The sequence below is a fragment of the Oncorhynchus tshawytscha genome, linkage group LG05 (assembly GCF_018296145.1).
Source record: "Oncorhynchus tshawytscha isolate Ot180627B linkage group LG05, Otsh_v2.0, whole genome shotgun sequence".
NCBI classification, from domain to species: domain Eukaryota; kingdom Metazoa; phylum Chordata; class Actinopteri; order Salmoniformes; family Salmonidae; genus Oncorhynchus; species Oncorhynchus tshawytscha.
In genome coordinates, this window is record NC_056433.1 from 51,945,408 (window position 1) to 51,965,750 (window position 20,343).

General features: G+C 43.7%; 1 protein-coding gene across 4 annotated transcripts in view; it reads right to left on the reverse strand.

Moving 5' to 3' along the window:
* pip5k1ca (phosphatidylinositol-4-phosphate 5-kinase, type I, gamma a) overlaps nucleotides 1–20,343 on the reverse strand; it is a 79,581-nt gene that overhangs the window by 24,947 nt on the left and 34,291 nt on the right. For 3 of the 4 annotated variants that reach the window (XM_024421285.2, XM_024421286.2, XM_024421284.2), the window contains exons 2-5: nucleotides 17,399–17,430; nucleotides 15,906–15,992; nucleotides 15,037–15,167; nucleotides 12,954–13,071 (exon numbers count right to left, since the gene is read on the reverse strand). In XM_024421285.2, coding sequence (XP_024277053.1) covers nucleotides 12,954–13,071; nucleotides 15,037–15,167; nucleotides 15,906–15,992; nucleotides 17,399–17,430 — 368 coding nt within the window. Of the gene's footprint in view, nucleotides 1–12,953; nucleotides 13,072–15,036; nucleotides 15,168–15,905; nucleotides 15,993–17,398; nucleotides 17,431–18,890; nucleotides 18,952–20,343 lie in introns of all 4 variants that reach the window. The other variant, XM_024421287.2, reaches the window with a different exon arrangement.

The following is a 20,343-nucleotide window of genomic DNA, read 5'->3' on the forward strand; positions in this document are numbered from 1 at the left end:
GACTCGTGTTAAAAGGAACCACCAGCTTTCATATGTTCTCATGTTCTGAGCAAGGAACTTAAAACGTTAGCTTTTTTACATGGCACATATTGCACTTTTACTTTCTTCCCCAACACTTTGTTTTTGCATTATTTAAACATGTTTCATTATTTATTTGAGACTAAATTGATTTTATTGATGTATTATATTAAGTTAAAATAAGTGTTCATTCAGTATTGTTGTAATTGTCATTACACTATATATATATATATATATATATATATATACACACACACACACAAAAATTGTCCGATTAATCGGGATGAGCTTTTTTTGGTCCTCCAATAATCGGTATCGGCATGGAAAAATCAGAATCAGTCGACCTCTAGTTGTGATACAGCCTGGATACAAACCAGGGTGGCTGTAGTGACGCCTCAAGCGTTGAGATGCAGTGCCTTAGACCGCTGCACCACTCAGGAGCCCTGAATGCAGACCCTCAGAGAGACAGATGCATCTAATGCACAAAGGATCTTAAAATAGCCCAGGTCCATATGTTTATACATGAGACGGTCTGTTCCTTCAGGGGCTTCTGTAACGAGCTGCTCAGGTTGGGCTGACATCTCATCTCTGCTGTGTTCCGCTGTGTGTGTCTAGACCAGAACCCCAGTGTGCTTAACACATAACCAACCCTAGGTTAATGACAGACGGAGAGACGCTTCACGATTCACTGCCCCAATGAATTGTGAACGCAGCCCCCCGGAGCGGTTAGCCCTTGTGGCTTGGACCATGGATTGTCCTGGGCTTGTTGCTGCCCTGCAACAACACCAGGTCTATTTTGCTCCAGAGAAGTAGCTCATTGTTCTCGTTTGCGACATCTTCCCTGCGACCTGCCCTGTCTGCAACCGTGAGGGTAACAGCATAGCCTACGTTGCTACCATGACAAAGACCAAAGCAGGTGAGAGTACTGATCGATCACAGGTGAAGGATCTTTTAAACAAAGAAAAATTGTTCTACAAGCAGTTGTTACAACAACAAGAAAATAGCTTCAAGTGTTGTGTCCAAATATCAGTGGAGTCAACTACTAAAATAATGGATGACCTGACCAGAGAGGTCCAGGACCTGAAGAACAGTTTGCAGGGTCAGCTCAATGAGTCTAAACAGGAGAACACCAAGATGACAGCAATCCATAAGTGATTGAGAGAGGATATCAGTTCTGTATGTGAATCCATGATAACAATGGAGAAATTAGCATATCTCAAGGGAAAATAAAGATGGAACAACATTGTTGTGGACGGAATTGCAGAATCTCCACGAGACCTGGACGGAGTTTGAAGACAAAGTGAGGGAAATTTTCATTGAGAAACTGAAGATGGACAACAGGAAGATTGAGATAGAGCGCGCCCACAGGACTGGAAAACCCACCACCGGCCCAGATGACGGGCCCAGGCCGATAGTGGTCAAGTTCCTGAGGTTCAAGGACAAGCTAGCTGTTCTGGAAAGAGACAAACACTTCAAAGGGACGTACATCTTCTAGTAATTTCTGAGACTCACTTAGATAATTCCTTTGATTATACAGCAGTAGCAATATAAGGAGATAACATTTACAAAAGAGACAGGAATGCTTATAGGGGAGGTATTGCTATATATATATATATATATATATATATATACACACACTGCTCAAAAAATAAAGGGAACACTAAAATAACACATCCTAGATCTGAATGAATGAAATATTCTTATTAAATACTTTTTTCTTTACACAGTTGAATGTGCTGAAAATCACACAAAAATTATCAATGGAAATCAAATGTATCAACCCATGGAGGTCTGGATTTGGAGTCAACACTCAAAATTAAAGTGGAAAACCACACTACAGGCTGATCCAACTTTGATGTAATATCCTTAAAACAAGTCAAAATGAAACTCAGTAGTGTGTGTGGCCTCCACGTGCCTGTATGACCTCCCTACAACACCTGGGTATGCTCCAACTCCTGGACAGTCTGTGGTGCAACGTGGCGTTGGTGGATGGAGCGAGACATGTCCCAGATGTGCTCAATTGGATTCAGGTCTGGGGAACGGGCGGGCCAGTCCATAGCATCAATGCCTTCCTCTTGCAGGAACTGCTGACACACTCCAGCCACATGAGGTCTAGCATTGTCTTGCATTAGGAGGAACCCAGGAGGAACCCAGGGCCAACCGCACCAGCATATGGTCTCACAAGGGGTCTGAGGATCTCATCTCGGTACCTAATGGCAGTCAGGCTACCTCTGGCGAGCACATGGAGGGCTGTGCGGCCCCCCAAAGAAATGCCACCCCACACCATGACTGACCCACCGCCAAACCGGTCATGCTGGAGGATGTTGCAGGCAGCAGAATGTTCTCCACGGCGTCTCCAGACACTGTCACGTCTGTCACGTGCTCAGTGTGAACCTGCTTTCATCTGTGAAGAGCACAGGGCGCCAGTGGCGAATTTGCCAATCTTGGTGTTCTCTGGCAAATGCCAAACGTCCTGCACCGGTGTTGGGCTGTAAGCACAACCCCCACCTGTGGACGTCGGGCCCTCATACCACCCTCATGGAGTCTGCTCAAACGGTCAGAAACAGACACATGCACATTTGTGGCCTATATATATATATATATATTTAGGACCACACAGACACCACAGAGCATGCACGGACAGGCTGTGTGAAGGCAAAATAAGAACCAAATCCAATTTTATTAGTCACATGTGCCGAATACAACAGGTGTAGTAGACCTTACAGTGAAATGCTTACTTACGAGCCCCTAACCAACAATGCAGTTAAAAAACATACGGATAATAATAAGAAATAAAAAAGTAATTAAAGAGCAGCAGTAAAATAACAATTGTGAGACTGTATACAGGGGGGTAGCGGTACAGAATCAATGTGCGGGGGCACTGGTTAGTTTAGGTAATATGTACATGTAGGTAGAGTTATTAAAGTGACTATGCATAGACGAAAGAGAGTACCAGCTGTGTAAAAGAGTGGGGGGCAATGCAAATAGTCTGGGTAGCCATTTGATTAGATGTTCAGGACTTTTATGGCTTGGGGGTAGAAGCTGTTTAGAAGCCTCTTGGAACTAGACTTGGCGCTCCAGTACTGCTTGCCGTGTGGTAGCAGAGAGAACAGTCTATGACTAGGGTGGCTGGAGTCTTTGACAATTTTAAGGGCCTTCCTCTGACATCGCCTGGACGGCAGGAAGCTTGGCCCCAGTGATGTACTGGGCCGTACGCACTACCCTCTGTAGTGCCTTGCGGTCGGAGGCCGAGCAGTTGCCACACCCGGCAGTGATGCAACCAGAAATCAAATAAAATTGTATTGGTCACATACACATGGTTAGCAGATGTTAATGTGAGTGTAGTGAAATGCTTGTGCTTCTAGTTCTGATCGTGCAGTAATAGCTAACAATTGCACAACAACTACCTTATACACATAAAAGTGTAAAGGAATGAATAAGAATATGTACATATAAATATATGGATGAGCGATGGCTGAACGGCATAGGCAAGATGCAGTAGATGGTATAGAATACAGTATATTATATAAAGTGGCATTGTTTAAAGTGACAAGTGAAACATTTATTACATCCTATTTTTAATTATTAAAGTGGCTAAAGATTTGAGTCAGTATGTTGGCAGCAGTCACTCAATGTAAGTGATGGCTGTTTAACAGTCTGATGACCTTGAAATAGAAGCTGTTTAACACTCTCTCGCTCCCAGCTTTGATGCATCGGGTGGTGTAGGTGTCCTAGAGGGCAGGTAGTTTGACCCTGGTGATGCGTTGTGCAGACCTCACTACCCTCTGGAGAGCCTTACGGTTGTGGGTCGAGCAGTTGCCGTACCAGGCGGAGATAAAGCCCGACAGGATGCTCTCGATTGTGCATCTGTAAAAGTTTGTGAGTGTTTTTGGTGACAAGCCAAATTTCTTCAACCTCCTGAGGGTGGGTGGACCATTTCAGTTTGTCCGTGATGTGTATGCCGAGGAACTTAAAACTTTGGAGTCGTGGTCAGATTTGCCAGTCAGGATGCTCTCGATGGTGCAGCTGTAGAACCTTTTGAGGATCTGAGGACCCATGCCAAATATTTTCAGTCTCCTCAGGGGAAATAGATTTTGTCGTAGGCTCTTCATGACTGTCTTGGTGTGCTTGGACCATGTTAGTTTGTTGGTGATGTGGACACCAAGGAACTGGAAGCTCTCAACCTGCTCCGCTGCAGCCCAGTTGATGAGAAGGGGGGTGTGCTCGGTCCTCTTTTTCCTGTAGTCCACAATCATCTCCTTTTTCTATGAACAGAGGCAGCTGCTGTCTGTGTTGTGCTTTTTCTCAGAGTTGTAAAAACAAGCAGAGCAGAAACTGGATACTCTTTAGTTGACTGTTCTAGTTGGGACGGTAACTGCTGTTTGGCAGAAAAATATAGCTATTATTTTTTGCCTCAATCACAGTAGACTTGAATCAAACGATTGAAACCAGGGGCTAAACAATTGCAAACCAATATATTTTTTCAGCGCAATGTGAGTTTTTATTAGTCAGTATAGCAATGTAACATTATTGATCTATCAGTTTCCCTAGCGAATTCCCTACTTTTCACGCTGACATGGTATAAACAGCACTACAGGCATCCCTGTCATGGTTCACAGTCAGTACACAACACTATGCTCATCATGTCTTAGTGGGATCAGATGGTGACAGGTGTCCCAGCAAGGTCAGACAGACAGGGAAGACCAGTCTACAGAGCTCACGTGAATTTTGCAGTATATTATAACAATCAGTGAATGGATACAAAGTTCCATCTTGAGTTGATGGGTAGGTTACATTCTGGGATCAGGGAATAATGGTCATCTCAATTGATGAACCATTGATTCTGTTCATGGATGGAATCAATGTATAAATGTACACCAAAGTAATTCTTTGTCGTGCCTCATCTGAGCAGTGTCAGATGGTGACAGGGGTCTCATCAGGGTCAGGCAGCCAGTGAAGACCAGTCTGTGACGGAGCGGAGGGGAATTTTTGCAGATACAACGCTTTATTTTCTCTTTGCAGCAAACATTGGAAATACAAGAAGCTTCAAAGATTGAAAGTATTTTAAGGCATTATGGGAAACCTCTAAAGTTAATTTCCAAACGGTTGGGTTGATAGGAGGGTTGATAGAGGCTTTTCCCGATGACACAAAACATGTCAAACAAAAATGTGAGGAAGACCTGGGATACGCTATTGATGATGATGATGATGATGAATGAATACAGATATGTTAGAATGCCCAGTCATATTCATGTAATGACTGTAGTTTAAGACCATCCATAGAACATCCTATATGCCAGTGAAACTGAATATCATGCACACAGAAATGTAATTCCTCTGCTGGAAGTATAAAACACAAAAGGGAACATATTTGCATATGTTATGGTCTTGTGAAGGCTGGCTGAATTATGACAAAGAGTATGTTATTTTATCTCAACATGTCTACAGATTCTCCCTTATCCCCGTTTTTGTTTGCTTGGAAATGTTGATACTGGAGACTTATCAGAAGAAACTGTGAAACCTAGCATTTATAGCACCTTGGAAATGCATTGCCATTTCACAGGTGGGTTATCCTGCCACAACAGATGGAAGTAATGTCAAGTTATGTATCACTAGATTTGATTTATTACAAGAATAAGGAAATACTGGGCAATTTTCACAAGGTCTGGATGCCTTATATGGAATACAGCACGACAAAAGGAGTCTGTATTGAAAACATGCCCACGTCTGGGGAGATACCTATTTAAGCAATCACTAGTTGCTGGGCTGCGCAGTCCTGGCCCTAGGGTTCTGCCATACTGTTGGCTGACACTCTGGCCTTGGCCTAACACAACTAATACCAATAATGAATGTTTCACTAAGATCCTAAAGCTGAGTGGGGTGTGTTGGGTTGGGTGCTGCAGGGCCTTAGACCCCTAGGGGCAGGACGGGGTGACCCAGCTATATCGTGTGCAATTAGAAAGAGTTCTACAGTACTATTATGATATGAATTATATGGAGGGTGTACTGTTGCTGTGTGTTAATGTGTAGGTGTGTGTTTTTTAAATTAAATGTTTGTTTTCCAAACCTTTACTTGAGACATACAAAAAAAGATGGGAAGGAAGTTGGGGAGAGAGCTATTAACTAGACTGGTGGGGGTTGGGCGTTCAGGTGGCATAAATTTGATATAGCCGTCTTAATAAAATACAATCAAAAGTCTTGTAGGCTATTGGTTAAAGTCGCAACACAGTATTGATTATTGAATTATCATTGATCTAGTTCAGTATTATCAATCTCTTAAACATATTTAATAATGATCTCTTACCTAGCTTGATGGCTGGGTATTTGTGCTTACTTTATGTTGTTCTAAATAGAGACGGCTAGAAGGGCCATGGGTCATATTAGATTGTGTAGAAATGCAGGAATTAGCTTCAGATGCAGAGGACCCCCATACCCCCCACCAAGTTATGCCCCCAAGTTATGCAAATGACTGATGATTGGCTGAAAGAAATGTTCAGTGCAGCCTTTGATATTATTTGTCATAACATGTTGTTGAAAAAAAATGTGTTATGTCTTTTCAAACTCTGCCATATCGTGGATTCAGAACTTGCAAAAGTAAAAAGGACCATTTTAAGCCGTACACTCCACAGAGCTGTGCTTTACGGAAGAGTGGTCAGAAAAAAGCCATTGCTTAAAGAAAAAAAATAAGCAAACATTTGTTGTTCGCCAGAAGGCATGTGGGAGATTCCCCAAACATATGGAAGAAGATACTCTGGTCAGATGAGACTAAAATGTAGCTTTTTAGCCATCAAGGAAAATGCTATGTCTGGTGCAAACCCAACACCTCTCATCACCCCGAGAACACCATTTTTTTTCACCTGCAGGGACTGGGAAACTGGACAGAATTAAAGGAATTATGGATGGTGCTAAATACAGGGAAATTCTTGAGGGAAACCTGTTTCAGTCTTCCAGAGATTTGAGACTGGGACAGAGGTTCACCTTCCAGCAGGACAATGACACTAAGGACACTGCTGAAGCTACACTTGAGTGGTTTAAGGGGAAACATTTAAATGTCTTGGAATGGCCTAGTCAAAGCCCAGACCTCAATCCAATTGAGAATCTGTGGTATGACTTACATATTGCTGTACACCAGCGGAACCCAACCAACTTGAAGGAGCTGGAGCAGTTTTGCCTTAAAGAATGGGCAAAAATCCCAGTGGCTAGATGTGCCAAGCCTTGCACCTTCAAAGTGGTAGGCATGTTGTGTAAATCAAATGATACAAGCCCCCAAAACCCATTTAAATTCCAGGTTGTAAGGAAACAAAATAGGGAAATGCCAAGGGGGTGAATACTTTTGCAAGCCACTGTATCTAATAGAACACAGAGAAGAAGCCCATTTTTATTCTCAACTTCTTAACTAACTCATCAATATGCTTTTTAAGAGACAGCTTTTTCATCTATCCAGATGCCCAGATATTTGTAAGCAGGGACACTATGAATATGGACAAAGTACACATGCTTAAATCATCAACGTTATTTTTATGAGCTCTAGAGAACAATACATATTTAGTTTCACCTGCATTCAGTACTAATTTCAGGTCAATAAAGTTGCTTTGTAATACAATGAAGGCAGACTATATTTCATATATAGCCTGGTCAACGTGGGGGCAATAGCATACACAACAGTTTAATGGACAGTTTAACACTTTAATGGAAGCTTCTCTTGGCACTCTATTCTTTTCTATTTTTACCAATGACCTGCCACTGGCATTAAACAAAGCCTGTGTGTTCATGTATGCTGATGATTCAACCCTATACGCGTGAAGTGACTGCAACCTTAAACAAAGAGTTTCAGTCTGTTATAGAATAGGTGGCCAGTAATAAACTGGCCCTGAACATCTCAAACTAAGAGCATTGAATTTGGTAAAAAAATAATTCCCTAAGTTCTAGACCTCAGCTGAATCTGGTAATGAATGGTGTGGCTGTTGAGCAAGTTGAGGAGGCTAAATTACTTGGTGTTACCTTATATTGTAAACTGTCATGGTCAAAACATATAGATTAAATCGTTATAATGATGGGGAGAGGTCTGTCCATGATAGAGATGCTCTGATTTTTTTACACCACACTCCACAAAGCAAGTCCTGCAGGCTCTAGTTTGATCTCATCTTGATTATTGTCCAGTCATATGGGTCAAGTGCTGCAAAGAAAGACCTAGTTAAGCTGCAGCTGGCCCAGAACAAAGCGGCACGTTTTGCTCTTCATTGTAATCTGAGGGCTAATATCAATACTATGCATGCCAGTCTCTTGACTGTATCACTTCTTGTTTTTAAAAGAAACATTAATGCGTTAGATATTCCAAATTGTTTGCATGGTCAACGTATAGCTCTGACACACACTTACTCCACCAGACATGCCACCAGAGGTCTTTTCACAGTCCCCAGGTCCAGAACACACTTATTCCACCAGACGTCTTTTCACAGTCCCCAGGTCCAGAACAGATTTAAAGAAACATACAGTATTATACAGAGCCATGAGTGCATGGAACTCCCTTCCATCTCATATAGCGCAAGTGAACAGCAAACCTGGTTTAAACAAACAAATAAAGCAACACCTCTACCCCATGTGACCTACTTGTTGTGTCTATGTACTGCCATGTATGTGTAACTGATTGTGCGTGCACACACACACACACACACAAACACACACACACACACACACACCATGTTTTAAATGCATGTAAATTGTAAAGTCGTTGTTTATAATGTCGGACCTCAGTAAGACTAGCTGTTGCCATTGGCGATGGCTAATGGGGATCCAAATAAAATATAAATAAAATCAATGAATTACTCCCATACAGCTCTGGAGTGGAGGGAAGGAGCTGTGGACTGGGTTATTTTGGAGATTATGGTTGTTTGTGTTTGTGGAATAGGCACACTGGTGTATTTTCTGTACAGTACAGTCATGGCCAAAAGTTGAGAATAACACAATTATTAATTTTCACAAAGTTTGCTGCTTCAGTGTCTTTAGATATTTTTGTCAGATGTTACTATGGAATACTGAAGTATCATTACCAGCATTTTATAAGTGTCAAAGACTTTTATTGACAATGACATGAAGTTGATGCAAAGAGTCAATATTTGCAGTGTTAACCCTTCTTTTTCAAGACCTCTGCAATCCACCCTGGCATGCTGTCAATTAACTTCTGGGCCACACCCTGACTGATGGCAGCCCATTCTTGCATAATCAATGCTTGGAGTTTGTCAGAATTTGTGGGGTTTTCTTTGTCCACGACGCCTCTTGAGGATTGACCACAAGTTCTCAATGGGATTAAGGTCTGGGGAGTTTCTTGGCCATGGACCCAAAATATTGATGTTTTGTTCCCCGAGCCACTTAGTTATCACTTTTGCCTTATGGCAAGGTGCTCCATCATGCTGGAAAAGGCATTGTCCGTCACCAAACTGTTCCTGGATGGTCGAGAGAAGTTGCTCTCGGAGGATGTGTTGGTACCATTCTTTATTCGTGGCTATGTTGTTCGGCAAAATTGTGAGTGAGCCCACTCCCTTGGCGGAGAAGCAACCCCACACATGAATGGACTCAGGATGCTTTACTGTTGGCATGACACAGGACTGATGGTAGCGCTCACCTTGTTTTCTCCGGACAAGCTTTTTTCAGGATGCCCCAAACAATCGGAAAGGGGATTCATCAGAGAAAATGACTTTACCCCAGTCCTCAGCAGACCAATCCCTGTACCTTTTGCAGAAAATCAGTCTGTCCCTGATGTTTTTCCTGGAGAGGAGTGGCTTCTTTGCTGCCCTTCTTGACACCAGGCCATCCTCCAAAAGTCTTCGGCTCACTGTGCGTGCAGATGCACTCACACCTGGTTGCTGCCATTCCTGAGCAAGCTCTGTACTGGTGGTGCCCCGATCACGCAGCTGAATCAACTTTAGGAGACTTCTTGGGCGCCCTGAAGCCTTCTTCACAACAATTGAACCGCTCTCCTTGAAGTTCTTGATATCCGATAAATGGTTGATTTAGGTGCAATCTTACTGGCAGCAATATCCTTGCCTGTGAAGCCCTTTTCGTGCAAAGCAATGATGATGGCATGTGTTTCCTTGCAGGTAACCATGATTAACAGAGGAAGAACAATGATTCCAAGCACCACCCTCCTTTTGAAGCTTCCAGTCTGTTATTCAAACTCAATCAGCATGACAGAGTGATCTCCAGCCTTGTCCTCGTCAACACTCACACCTGTGTTAACGAGAGAATCACTGACATCACTGACATCACTGGCTGGTCCTTTTGTGGCAGGGCTGAAATGCAGTGGAAATGTTTTTGGGGGATTCAGTTCATTCGCATGGCAAATAACATTCTGGAGTATATACAAATTGCAATCATACAAACTGAGGCAGCAGACACTGTGAAAATGTATATGTGTGTCATTCTCAAACCTTTTGGCCACGACTGTACACTGCTATTTGCTATTCAGAAAATCAATACAAGCAGAATTTGCCCATATACTCTACTGCAGCTCTGTACATTGTTGTCCGAAATGGAACAAAGGAATAACTAAGACCAAATTCTTGCATTGTGTCTGTACATGTTGATACACAGCCAAACACAATGCCAGTCAGCCAGCACAGATACAATGTGACAAGGGCTATGAGGTATGACACTATGTCTATCGCACGCACGCATTATTATGTCATAGCTAGGGTTGGCAGGGTAATTGTATAACCGTTTATTGTTGATTAACTTCATTTAAGTCGACAAACTTTACCCAAAAGCAGTAAAGTAAAAGTAAGCCTGGTCCACACCGCCCGAGTTAGGGAGGGCTTGGCCGGTAGGGATATCCTTGTCTCATCGACTCCTGTGGCGGGCCGGGCGCAGTGCACGCTAACCAAGGTTGCCAGGTGCACGGTGTTTCCTCCGACACATTGGTGCGGCTTCCGGGTTGGATGCGCGCTGTGTTAAGAAGCAGTGCGGCTTGGTTGGGTTGTGGAGGACGCATGACTTTCAACCTTCGTCTCTCCCGAGCCCGTACGGGAGTTGTAGCGATGAGACAAGATAGTAGCTACTAAACAATTGGATACCACGAAATTGGGGAGAAAAAGTGGGTAAATATAAAAAATAGGGAACACTGTGACTTGACCACAGAGCGTAGAGTTAACAGCAGCATGCTGTTAATTAGCTGTCAGCCTGGGTTGACAGTAAACGTGTATCATCACATCCCTGATTTGAGTCCTATGCAGTCGGGAGCAGCACACTAACTAACCACACTAACCACTTCCCCAGACCTCCTCTAGGTCTAACCATCTCTCTGCCCAGACTTCTTATAGCACCCCCCAACCCTTCTCTGGCCCTCCCCAGCCTTCATCCTCTCTACTCACCATTTCTCCCTTCGCCGTCCCCATCTCTGCTTCTCCCTGCCTAATATACCTATTCATCCACACAGTATTTCTTAGCCCATTTCTTCCGCTCTCCCAAACTCTCCAACCCTGCCTGTCCCTCCCCCGTCTCTCCTGATATTCTTCCCAATCTCTCTCCAGCAGTGACTCGTGCCTGCCTGTCTGGTGGGAGAAATCACGCTCCCAGTCATGGTGCTACATTGCCTGCTGTGCTGCTGGCAGCAGGCTGGACCGAGAGGGAGGGAGAGGGCAGCAGGCAGTGGGAGTGTTGGCTAAGACCAGGACACAGCAGGTGGACTGGATACCTCAGTCTCTCTATACAGGGAGCCTCTGAACAGCTTTTGTACAGAGACCTGCTTCTGTCACCAAGAGAGTACTCCAAGGCTCGATCCTAGGTCTCACGCTCTTCTCAATTTACATCAACAACATATCTTAAGCAGTAGGAAGCTCTCTCATCCAATTACATGCAGACGATACAGTCTTATACTCAGCTGGCCCCTCCCTGTATTTTGTGTTGTGTTAAACGCTCTACAACAAAGCTTTCTTAGTGTCCAACAAGCTTACTCTGCCCTTAACCTTGTTCTGAACACCTCCAAAACAAAAATCATGTGGATTGGTAAGAAGAATGCCCCTCTCCCCACAGGTGTGATTACTACCTCTGAGGGTTTAGAGCTTGAGGTAGTCACCTCATACAAGTATTTGGTAGTATGGCTAGAAGGTACACTGTCCTTCTCTAAGCACATATCAAAGCTGATTCAGATGACCATCCTACCTACATAATTTATAGATCGGTAGGTAAGGGTGCTCTCGAGCGGCTAGATGTTCTTTACCATTCAGGATTCAGATTTGCCACCAATGCTCCTTATAGGACACATCACTGCACTCTACACTCCTGGTAAACTGGTCTCTCCACTTACTGACAGTTGTGGCTGCTTCATGTGATGTATTGTTGTCTCTACCTTCTTGCCTTTTGCACTGTTGTCTGTGCCCAATAATGTTTGTACTGCCATGTTGTGTTGCTGCCATGCTATGTTGTCGTCTTAGCTCTCTCTTTATGTAGTTTTTGTCTCTCTTGTCCTGATGTGTGTTATGTCCTATTTGTTATTATTTAAAAAATAATAATAATAATCCCAGCCCCCGCAGGAGGCCTTCTGCCTTTTGGTAGGCCGTCAGTGTAAATAAGAATTTGTTCTTAACTAACTTGCCTAGTTAAATAAAGGTTAAATAAATAAAACAAAATAAAAAGTGGGATCAGGAATTGGTGCACTAGCTACCCTAAAACCATTCCTCAACACTGACCTATTAAATCAAATTGTATTTGTAATGCACTGAATACAACAGTGCACCTTACAGTGAAATGCTTACTTACAAGCCCTTAACCAACAATGCTTTGAGAAGTTAAGAACAATAATTGTTAAGTAAAAAATAGAAGTAAAAAATAGAAAATGAATGCTCCTCTGTTCATTCTGGATATCTAATGTATGGTGACACCATGCTATGTGTTCATGTCTGTTGTCATGGTTGAAAAAGGATAGAGTTACATGTTCTTACCAGGTAGTCATCAGGCCTGATCCCAAAGAGCTCCCTGAAGTAGCGGAAGGCCACAGGAGCATACGTCTTGAAGCGGAAGTCTGGGAAGTGGTGGGCTGGAGTCAGGTTGCTGCCTTCACTGCGACCAGGAGAGAAGGAGAAAGGCTTTTAGATATGGGAGTTTGTGTTAAATGCTCTACAACAAAGCTTACTTAGTGTCCAACAAGCTTTCTCTGCCCTTAACCTTGTTCTGAACACCTCCAAAACAGAGGTACATGAGTCTTCAATATTCCCAGGTGAGAAGTTTTAGGTTGTAGTTATTATAGGAATTATAGGACTAATTCCCTCTATATCATTTGTATTTCATTAACCTTTGACTATTAGATGTTCTTATAGGCACTTTAGTATTGCCAGTGTAACAGTATAGCTTACGTCCCTCTCCTTGCTCCTCCCTGGGCTCGAACCAGCAACACAACGACAACAGCCACCATCGTTAAATGCAGCGAACAACTACTAGGCTCCATGCAGAGCTAAAGGGGAACAACTACTTGAAGTCATAAACAGGCTCTTAGCAAAGAGCTGCTGCACAAAAGTGCTGTTTGAATTGAAACGCAGTCAGATACTGAGATACTTGTATGCTCAGACTAGCAATCTAGTAATACCTTGGCTTACTGCATTCGCGTAACAGGCAGTCTCCTTGTGGAGAGCAACGAGAGAGAGGCAGGTCGTTATTGCATTGGACTAGTTAACTATAAGGTTGCAAGATTGGCTCCCCCGTGCTGACAAGGTGAAAATCTGTTGAGGTAGTTAACCCACAGTTCCTAGGCCGTCATTGAAAGTAAGAATGTGTTCTTAACTGACTTGCCTAGTTAAATAAACATATAAAAAAAAAGATGAAATCGGTGCCCAAAAATACGATTTCCGATTGTTATGAAAACTTGAAATCGGCCCTAATTAATCAGCTGTTCCGATTAATCGGTCGACCTCTACTACGGAGATGTCATTTATAGATCGGCTAGATGTTCTTTACCATTCGGCCATCAGATTTGCAACCATTGCGCCACATAGGACACATCACTGCACTCTACACTCCTGGTAAACTGGTCATCTCTGTATACCCGTCGCAAGACCCACTAGTTGACGATTAAATAAACCCATCTTAGGCCTCACTCCCCCCTATCGAAGATATCTACTGCAGCCCTCATCCTCCACATACAACACCCGTTCTGCCAGTCACATTCTGTTAAAGGTCCCCAAAGCGCACATATCCCTGGCTCCCACCTCTTTTCAGTTCGCTGCAGCTAGTGACTGGAATGAGCTGCAAAAACACTCAAACTGGACAGTTTTATCTCAATCTCTTCATTCAAAGACTCAATCATGGACACTCTTACCGACAGTTGTGGCTGCTTCGCGTGATGCATTGTTGTCTCTACCTTCTTGCCTTTGTGCTGCCCAATAATGTTTGTACCATGTTTTGTGCTGCTACCATGTCGTTGTCATGTGGTGTTGCTATTAATTATGTGGTGTTGTCATGTGTTTCTGCCACGCTATGTTGTCATCTTAGGTTTCTCTTTATCTAGTGTTGTCTCTCTTGTTGTGATGTGTGTTTTGTCCTATATTTTTAATCCCAGCCCCTGTCCCCGCAGGAGGCCTTTTGGTAGGCTGTCATTGTAAATAAGAATTTGTTTAATTGACTTGCCTAGTTAAATAAAGGTTAAAAATATATATTTTCAATTGAACCTTTATTTAGCTAGGTGAGTCAGTTAAGAACAAATTCTTATTTACAACTACGGCATATCACGGCCAAACCCGGACAACGCTGGGCCAATTGTGCGCTGCCCTGTGGGACTCCCAATCACGGCCGGATGTGATACAGCCTGGAATTGAACCAGGGACTGTAGTGAGGCCTCTTGCTCTGAGATGCAATGCCTTAGACCGCTGCGCCACTATGAAGGAATCCTTCTAGTGTAAATAACGAACGACTTACCATCAAAAGAACATCTCTAGGATCAGTTTTGTGATCAGTCAGAAATCTCAGATATATTTGAAAGGCCTCATTCTAATAATGTCACAAAGCTGTGTGCTGCCCTGATGGTGTGGTTACCTGGGGAAGAAGATGCTCTCCACCACATAGAAGTCCTGCATGAGGACGTCTCTCTCAGGCTTGGAGCTCAGGTTGCCCACCGTGTAGCCGATGCCCAGCTGGATGGCACCTTTCAGGGCGGAGGACGTGGTCTGGGAGAGAGGAGAGAGATGGTGGGGGTTAGGGAAATACTTAAGACATTTCTGAGCTTGGTGGACTACCACTCATTTGTATTCATTGAGAAATCTTACGATTTACAAGCTCCATTAGCTCAGCTCTCAGACGGGACTGAATTCTACACTAAAGAGGCAAAACATTGACTCACTCAGACACGCAAACCAGAATACCTATAGTGTAACGTGCTAAAGACAGACAGGGTGGATGAATCGGGTCGGAGTAGTGGTTATCTGTGAGACACACTCGGATTGCTCTGCAGTGTCTTTTCTTTATGCCTTCTCACATATATAAAAAATACCCCAAAAATCTGTCAATGTGCCCTTGAGCAAGGCACTCAACCCCGATTTGCTCCAGGGGTGCCATACTACTATGACTGACCCTGTAAAACAACACACTTCACTGCACCTATCAAGTGTATGTGACCATAAAACATATAGTATAAGTGGAGAGTACAGTGTGCAGGCTTACAGAGCTATGTCCCTTCTCTGCTTTGCCTGCACACAGCTGTAGCCTAACTGTGCATAAAGGACCATTGCCAAGTGCCTACCAAGGGAGTTTTTCCTTGCCAATGTCTTGGCTTGTTCTATTGGGGGTTTGGCTGCTTTGCTGTGAGGCATTTGTAAAAGGCGCAGGCACTATATGTGATCCCTATATGCTTGATTAATTAATTGATTGACTGGCTAAAATCTGGGGAGATGGTGCCGACTGCCTACCTTCTTGTAGGTGGTTTCTCCGGACGCGTCCACTCCCCTGTGGCCCATCCTCTTCCCCTGGCCTGGTAGACCCGAGACACCAGGCAGCTGTTGGCCAGAGGATGGAGCAGAGTGGTTAAGACACATATTTAGACCGATACTCACTTCTATGGGCTGACAACACTAACAACACGAACACCTGAGGTTAGTGTTTATTAAGCGTTTGCAGCACCAGTGTGAAGTTTCCACCTGTTCTTTTCAATAATAAACACATCAAATGAGGAACAAAAGGTAAATCGAATCAAATGTATTCACATGCGCCAGGTGTAGACTTTACCGTGAAATGCTTACTTACTTAAAAAGGAAATAGTAACACAATAAAATAACAATAACGAGGCTCTATACTGTACAAGGAGCACCGGTGCCGAGTCAATGTGCAGGGGTACGAGGCAGTTTAGGTAATATAGGTAATATGTACATATAGATTGGGGTAAAAGTGACTAGGCAATCAGGATATACAAACAGCGTAGCAGCAGAGTATGTGAAAGTGAGTGCCTTCAGAAAGTCTTCAGACCCCTTGACTTTTTCCACATTGTAGAGTGTTATAGCCTGAACTTAAAATGTATTGATTGTGTGTGGAGTCAAGGTGATCTAGAGTTTTTCCTGAATATCAATAGAGGTACAAGGACAGCTTCACGTTTTTCAGCTTTGATTTCTTTTGTCCTGTATTCCCCTTTGAAAATCACAAGTGCAAACTTGACACAGGTGTGAACGCTTTGTAAATGTGTCACTAAGCCTTCTGAGTGGACTGAGTGTCCCTTCAAGCTCCTCTTTCTAACCTCTATCCTCCCAGATTACGCAGCCAAATTAAGAGTGGGTGCTTCTCATCACAGGGCAGAGTGGAACATGGAAGGGGCTTATAACCATAGCAGTCCCTATGGAGATTCCCTCACTACCCCTGAGCATACTGATGCTGAAGTCTTTATATAGAGTGTAGCAAACTGAGATCGCACACCATGAGGATTGACTTGCATGGGGATCAAAGTAGATGGAGACGGTGTGTGTAGCAGTCAGAACACATGCAGAGTATAGGGAAATGGTGTGTGTAGCGGTCAGAACACATACAGAGTATAGGGAAATGGTGTGTGTAGCAGTCAGAACACATACAGAGTATAGGGAAATGGTGTGTGTAGCAGTCAGAACACATACAGAGTATAGGGAAATGGTGTGTGTAGCAGTCAGAACACATACAGAGTATAGGGAAATGGTGTGTGTAGCAGTCAGAACACATACAGAGTATAGGGAAACGGTGTGTGTAGCAGTCAGAACACATACAGAGTATAGGGAAAAGGTGTGTGTAGCAGTCAGAACCCATACAGAGTATAGGAAAATGGTGTGTGTAGGATCACAGTGAGGAGAGGGGGGTTAACGTAAAGGGCATGTCAGGAAGGAAGAGTCAAATGTATTTCACGGTCATATGGGCTAAATAAAAGTAAAATAAGCAAGTACATTACCTCTGTGATGTGTGCTTTTCTAGCAGAATAGTCTGTGTGAGAGAGAGAGAGAGAGAGAGAGAGAGAGAGAGAGAGAGAGAGAGAGAGTGTGAGTCCTACAAGGGGCTCCATTACTTCACATCATTAGTGTTAGAAAGAACAAACAATAGTCCCATATGTTAAGTGTAAAAAAACAGTGGGGGGCAGGTAGTGGAGGGGATGGTTACCAAATCACTATACCATGCCCATTCCTCCTGGTAATCCGTACCATCCACCCATCCCCAGTCCCACTCCAGCATTTTTACCATTCCATAAAACCATGCGATGTGAAGACGTAAACAACAAAGGAAGTAATCAGTGAGCTCTGCTGTTCTGTTCTCCCCAGCTGGCCTGAAATAGATCCATAATTGTAGCCAATTTCGCCACTTAGCATAATGAAGGACTGAGAGGGGAGCTCAGATAGCACAACACAACACAACACACTACTGGCTTGATTGATTCAGTTCACTCTTAGGAGTATTAACACTAGACGCCAGTGGGCTGATTACATCAAGAGTCAATACACTGACTGACTGAGGCATTTAAAGCTGACAGTGGTTCACACCGACATTGTTATTATTAGGCTTGTCTATTTAACATGAGTAACACGCAGACAGTAATAGTGCAATTTGAATGGCCTATAGAAATACATTCATTTAGAATAAGAATGCGTTATAGGCTACACCAGGTGTGAAAGGCAACGGGAGTAGGCGATGTGATGACAGAGGGCCGCAAAGAGGAGAATCTGCATGTTCTCTGAATATGTTTTTCTCCTTTAAGCTGCAGTGCTAAAGTCTGCCTGCCTGCTTCCTCTGGTTGCCCAAGTGACTTAGCCAGCCCTCCTCCCTCTCCTCCCCTCCAGCTCTCTGTAACTCACTCGCTCCCTCTGTCACACACAGCTTTGCTGAGGGATGATCAAGCCAAAACGTGCCAATGCAATCCTTCTGCAGGCAGGCTAGAACATTGCATAAAGAAAAAAAAAATACATTACATCCAACCACGTTGAGACTGAGAATGTTGACAATGCAGATGGTTAGAGTGAGAGGAGAGAGGTGCCTATCCTCCTTGTTACCGGGCAGACCCTAAGGCTTTCCTCCGTTCCTGTTTTCTTTATAAAAGCCCCCCTGTCATTTTACCCTGTGAACAGTGGGCTCGTTTCCCCTTGTATCTTACTAGACTAGAGCCATTTTGCTTCTGCATGCCTACAGCCGTTCAGACAGCCAGCCATGTGTTATTATTACGCCACAGGTTTCCAGGCATTTTTTTTGGTGAACCCTTCCTCAGATCTTCGCCACCATTAAGGTCTGACTGACTGGTCGTAATCTATATGGATTTGCTACAAGCTTCACTGGTTTCTTTTCCATTTTGTTGCCTTCAAATCGCATGGTGGTGACTGGAGCACTTCTTCGGTCCAATTTCCAGTTCTTTGAGAGTACTGATTGAGTCATTGTGTGAAGAAGACCTTGAAACCTACAAGGCAGATATGGCGCTGGTGAGGTTTCCAATGGGATCTGTCACTCCCATGTGCTCCTGACCTAGGGAGAGAATGAGGTCTAGTCAATGAACCATGTCGATTACATGGCAGAACCAGTGAAGACCATCCCCATGTATTACAAAGCTGTGCAGGGGGATAAACAAATATAGCCTACTCATCACAATAAAAACCAACCAGTCCTGGGAAGTACTAAGCAGACCAGGTAATCTGTTAGCTTTTTTGCCACATAAAGCCATTAGCAGCGAGTCCATTAGTAGTGGATGACAGGGAGGGACGGAGGGAGTCATGGGACAAAGGCATTCTGGAGGTGTCCTGTCCTCTTGCTAATTTCCACGTGCATCAGTCACTTCCCTCAAGGTCACTCGCTCAGTGCCTCCTGGCCATCAGCTAAATGAGCCCAAGTGTCTAAACTTAACAGACCAGGAATGAACAAGCCTACTGTGTGTGATAGTTCAGCCTCACCTTACCGGCCGGCGTACCTCTCCCTATCACACGCTTAAACTGATAGTTTATTTACCTATTCTTGCTCTGGGTTTGCAGTTTGTAGAATTTATATATGGTAAATAGTAGCCCAGCCAAACCTGGACGATGCTGGGCCAATTGTGCACCGCCCTATGGGACTCCCAATCACAGCCGGATGTGATACAGCCTGTATACGAACCAGGGACTGTAGTGACGCCTCTTGCACTGAGATACAGTGTTTTAGACCGCTGCGCCACTCGGGAGATGGCTGTATTATGGTCTATGTTGTACTGTTGACTTTCTCATGCAATCATCCTCACAAATTAGGCAACAAAAAAAACTTTGGTCGACCTAGAGTTGTCTTTTCTTTCAACCAATTGAGTGGTCGAAATTCTAAAACATGTATTTTTCCATATATGACACAGCATATGTGTTTTAATAAAATCAACTTGTCTGATGCTTTAAGCATGCTGTTTGATTAAATAACACACAAATGACTTAAGAGGGAGCAAGATATCAATATAACCTAATTTTTAAAAACTGTTCCGACCCTCCTCCTTCCACTACTGATGGTCTACGCAGATTCTGCAGTTACGATCCTGAAGTTGCCGGTAATCGGCTACCGGTAATTTGCAACCGCTGGGTCGGCAAACTTTTCATGTGGAGTGCCAAGTCTTTGTATCGCAACATCATTGTCTGAGGTTAATCTACATTCTTTCTATCTAAATCTACACAGAACATGCCCACCCAATAGGAATGGGTTTTTCTCCACAAAAGGGCTTCCCCACAAAAATTCTCCTCAGTTTCATTAGCTGTCCAGTTGGCTGGTCTCAGACAATCCCGATAGTGAAGAAGCCTGATGTGGAGGTCCTGGGCTGGCGTGGTTACACATGGTCTGTGGTTGTGAGGCCGGTTGGATGTTCTGCCAAATTCTTTAAAACAACATTGGAGGCGACTTATGGTAGAGAAA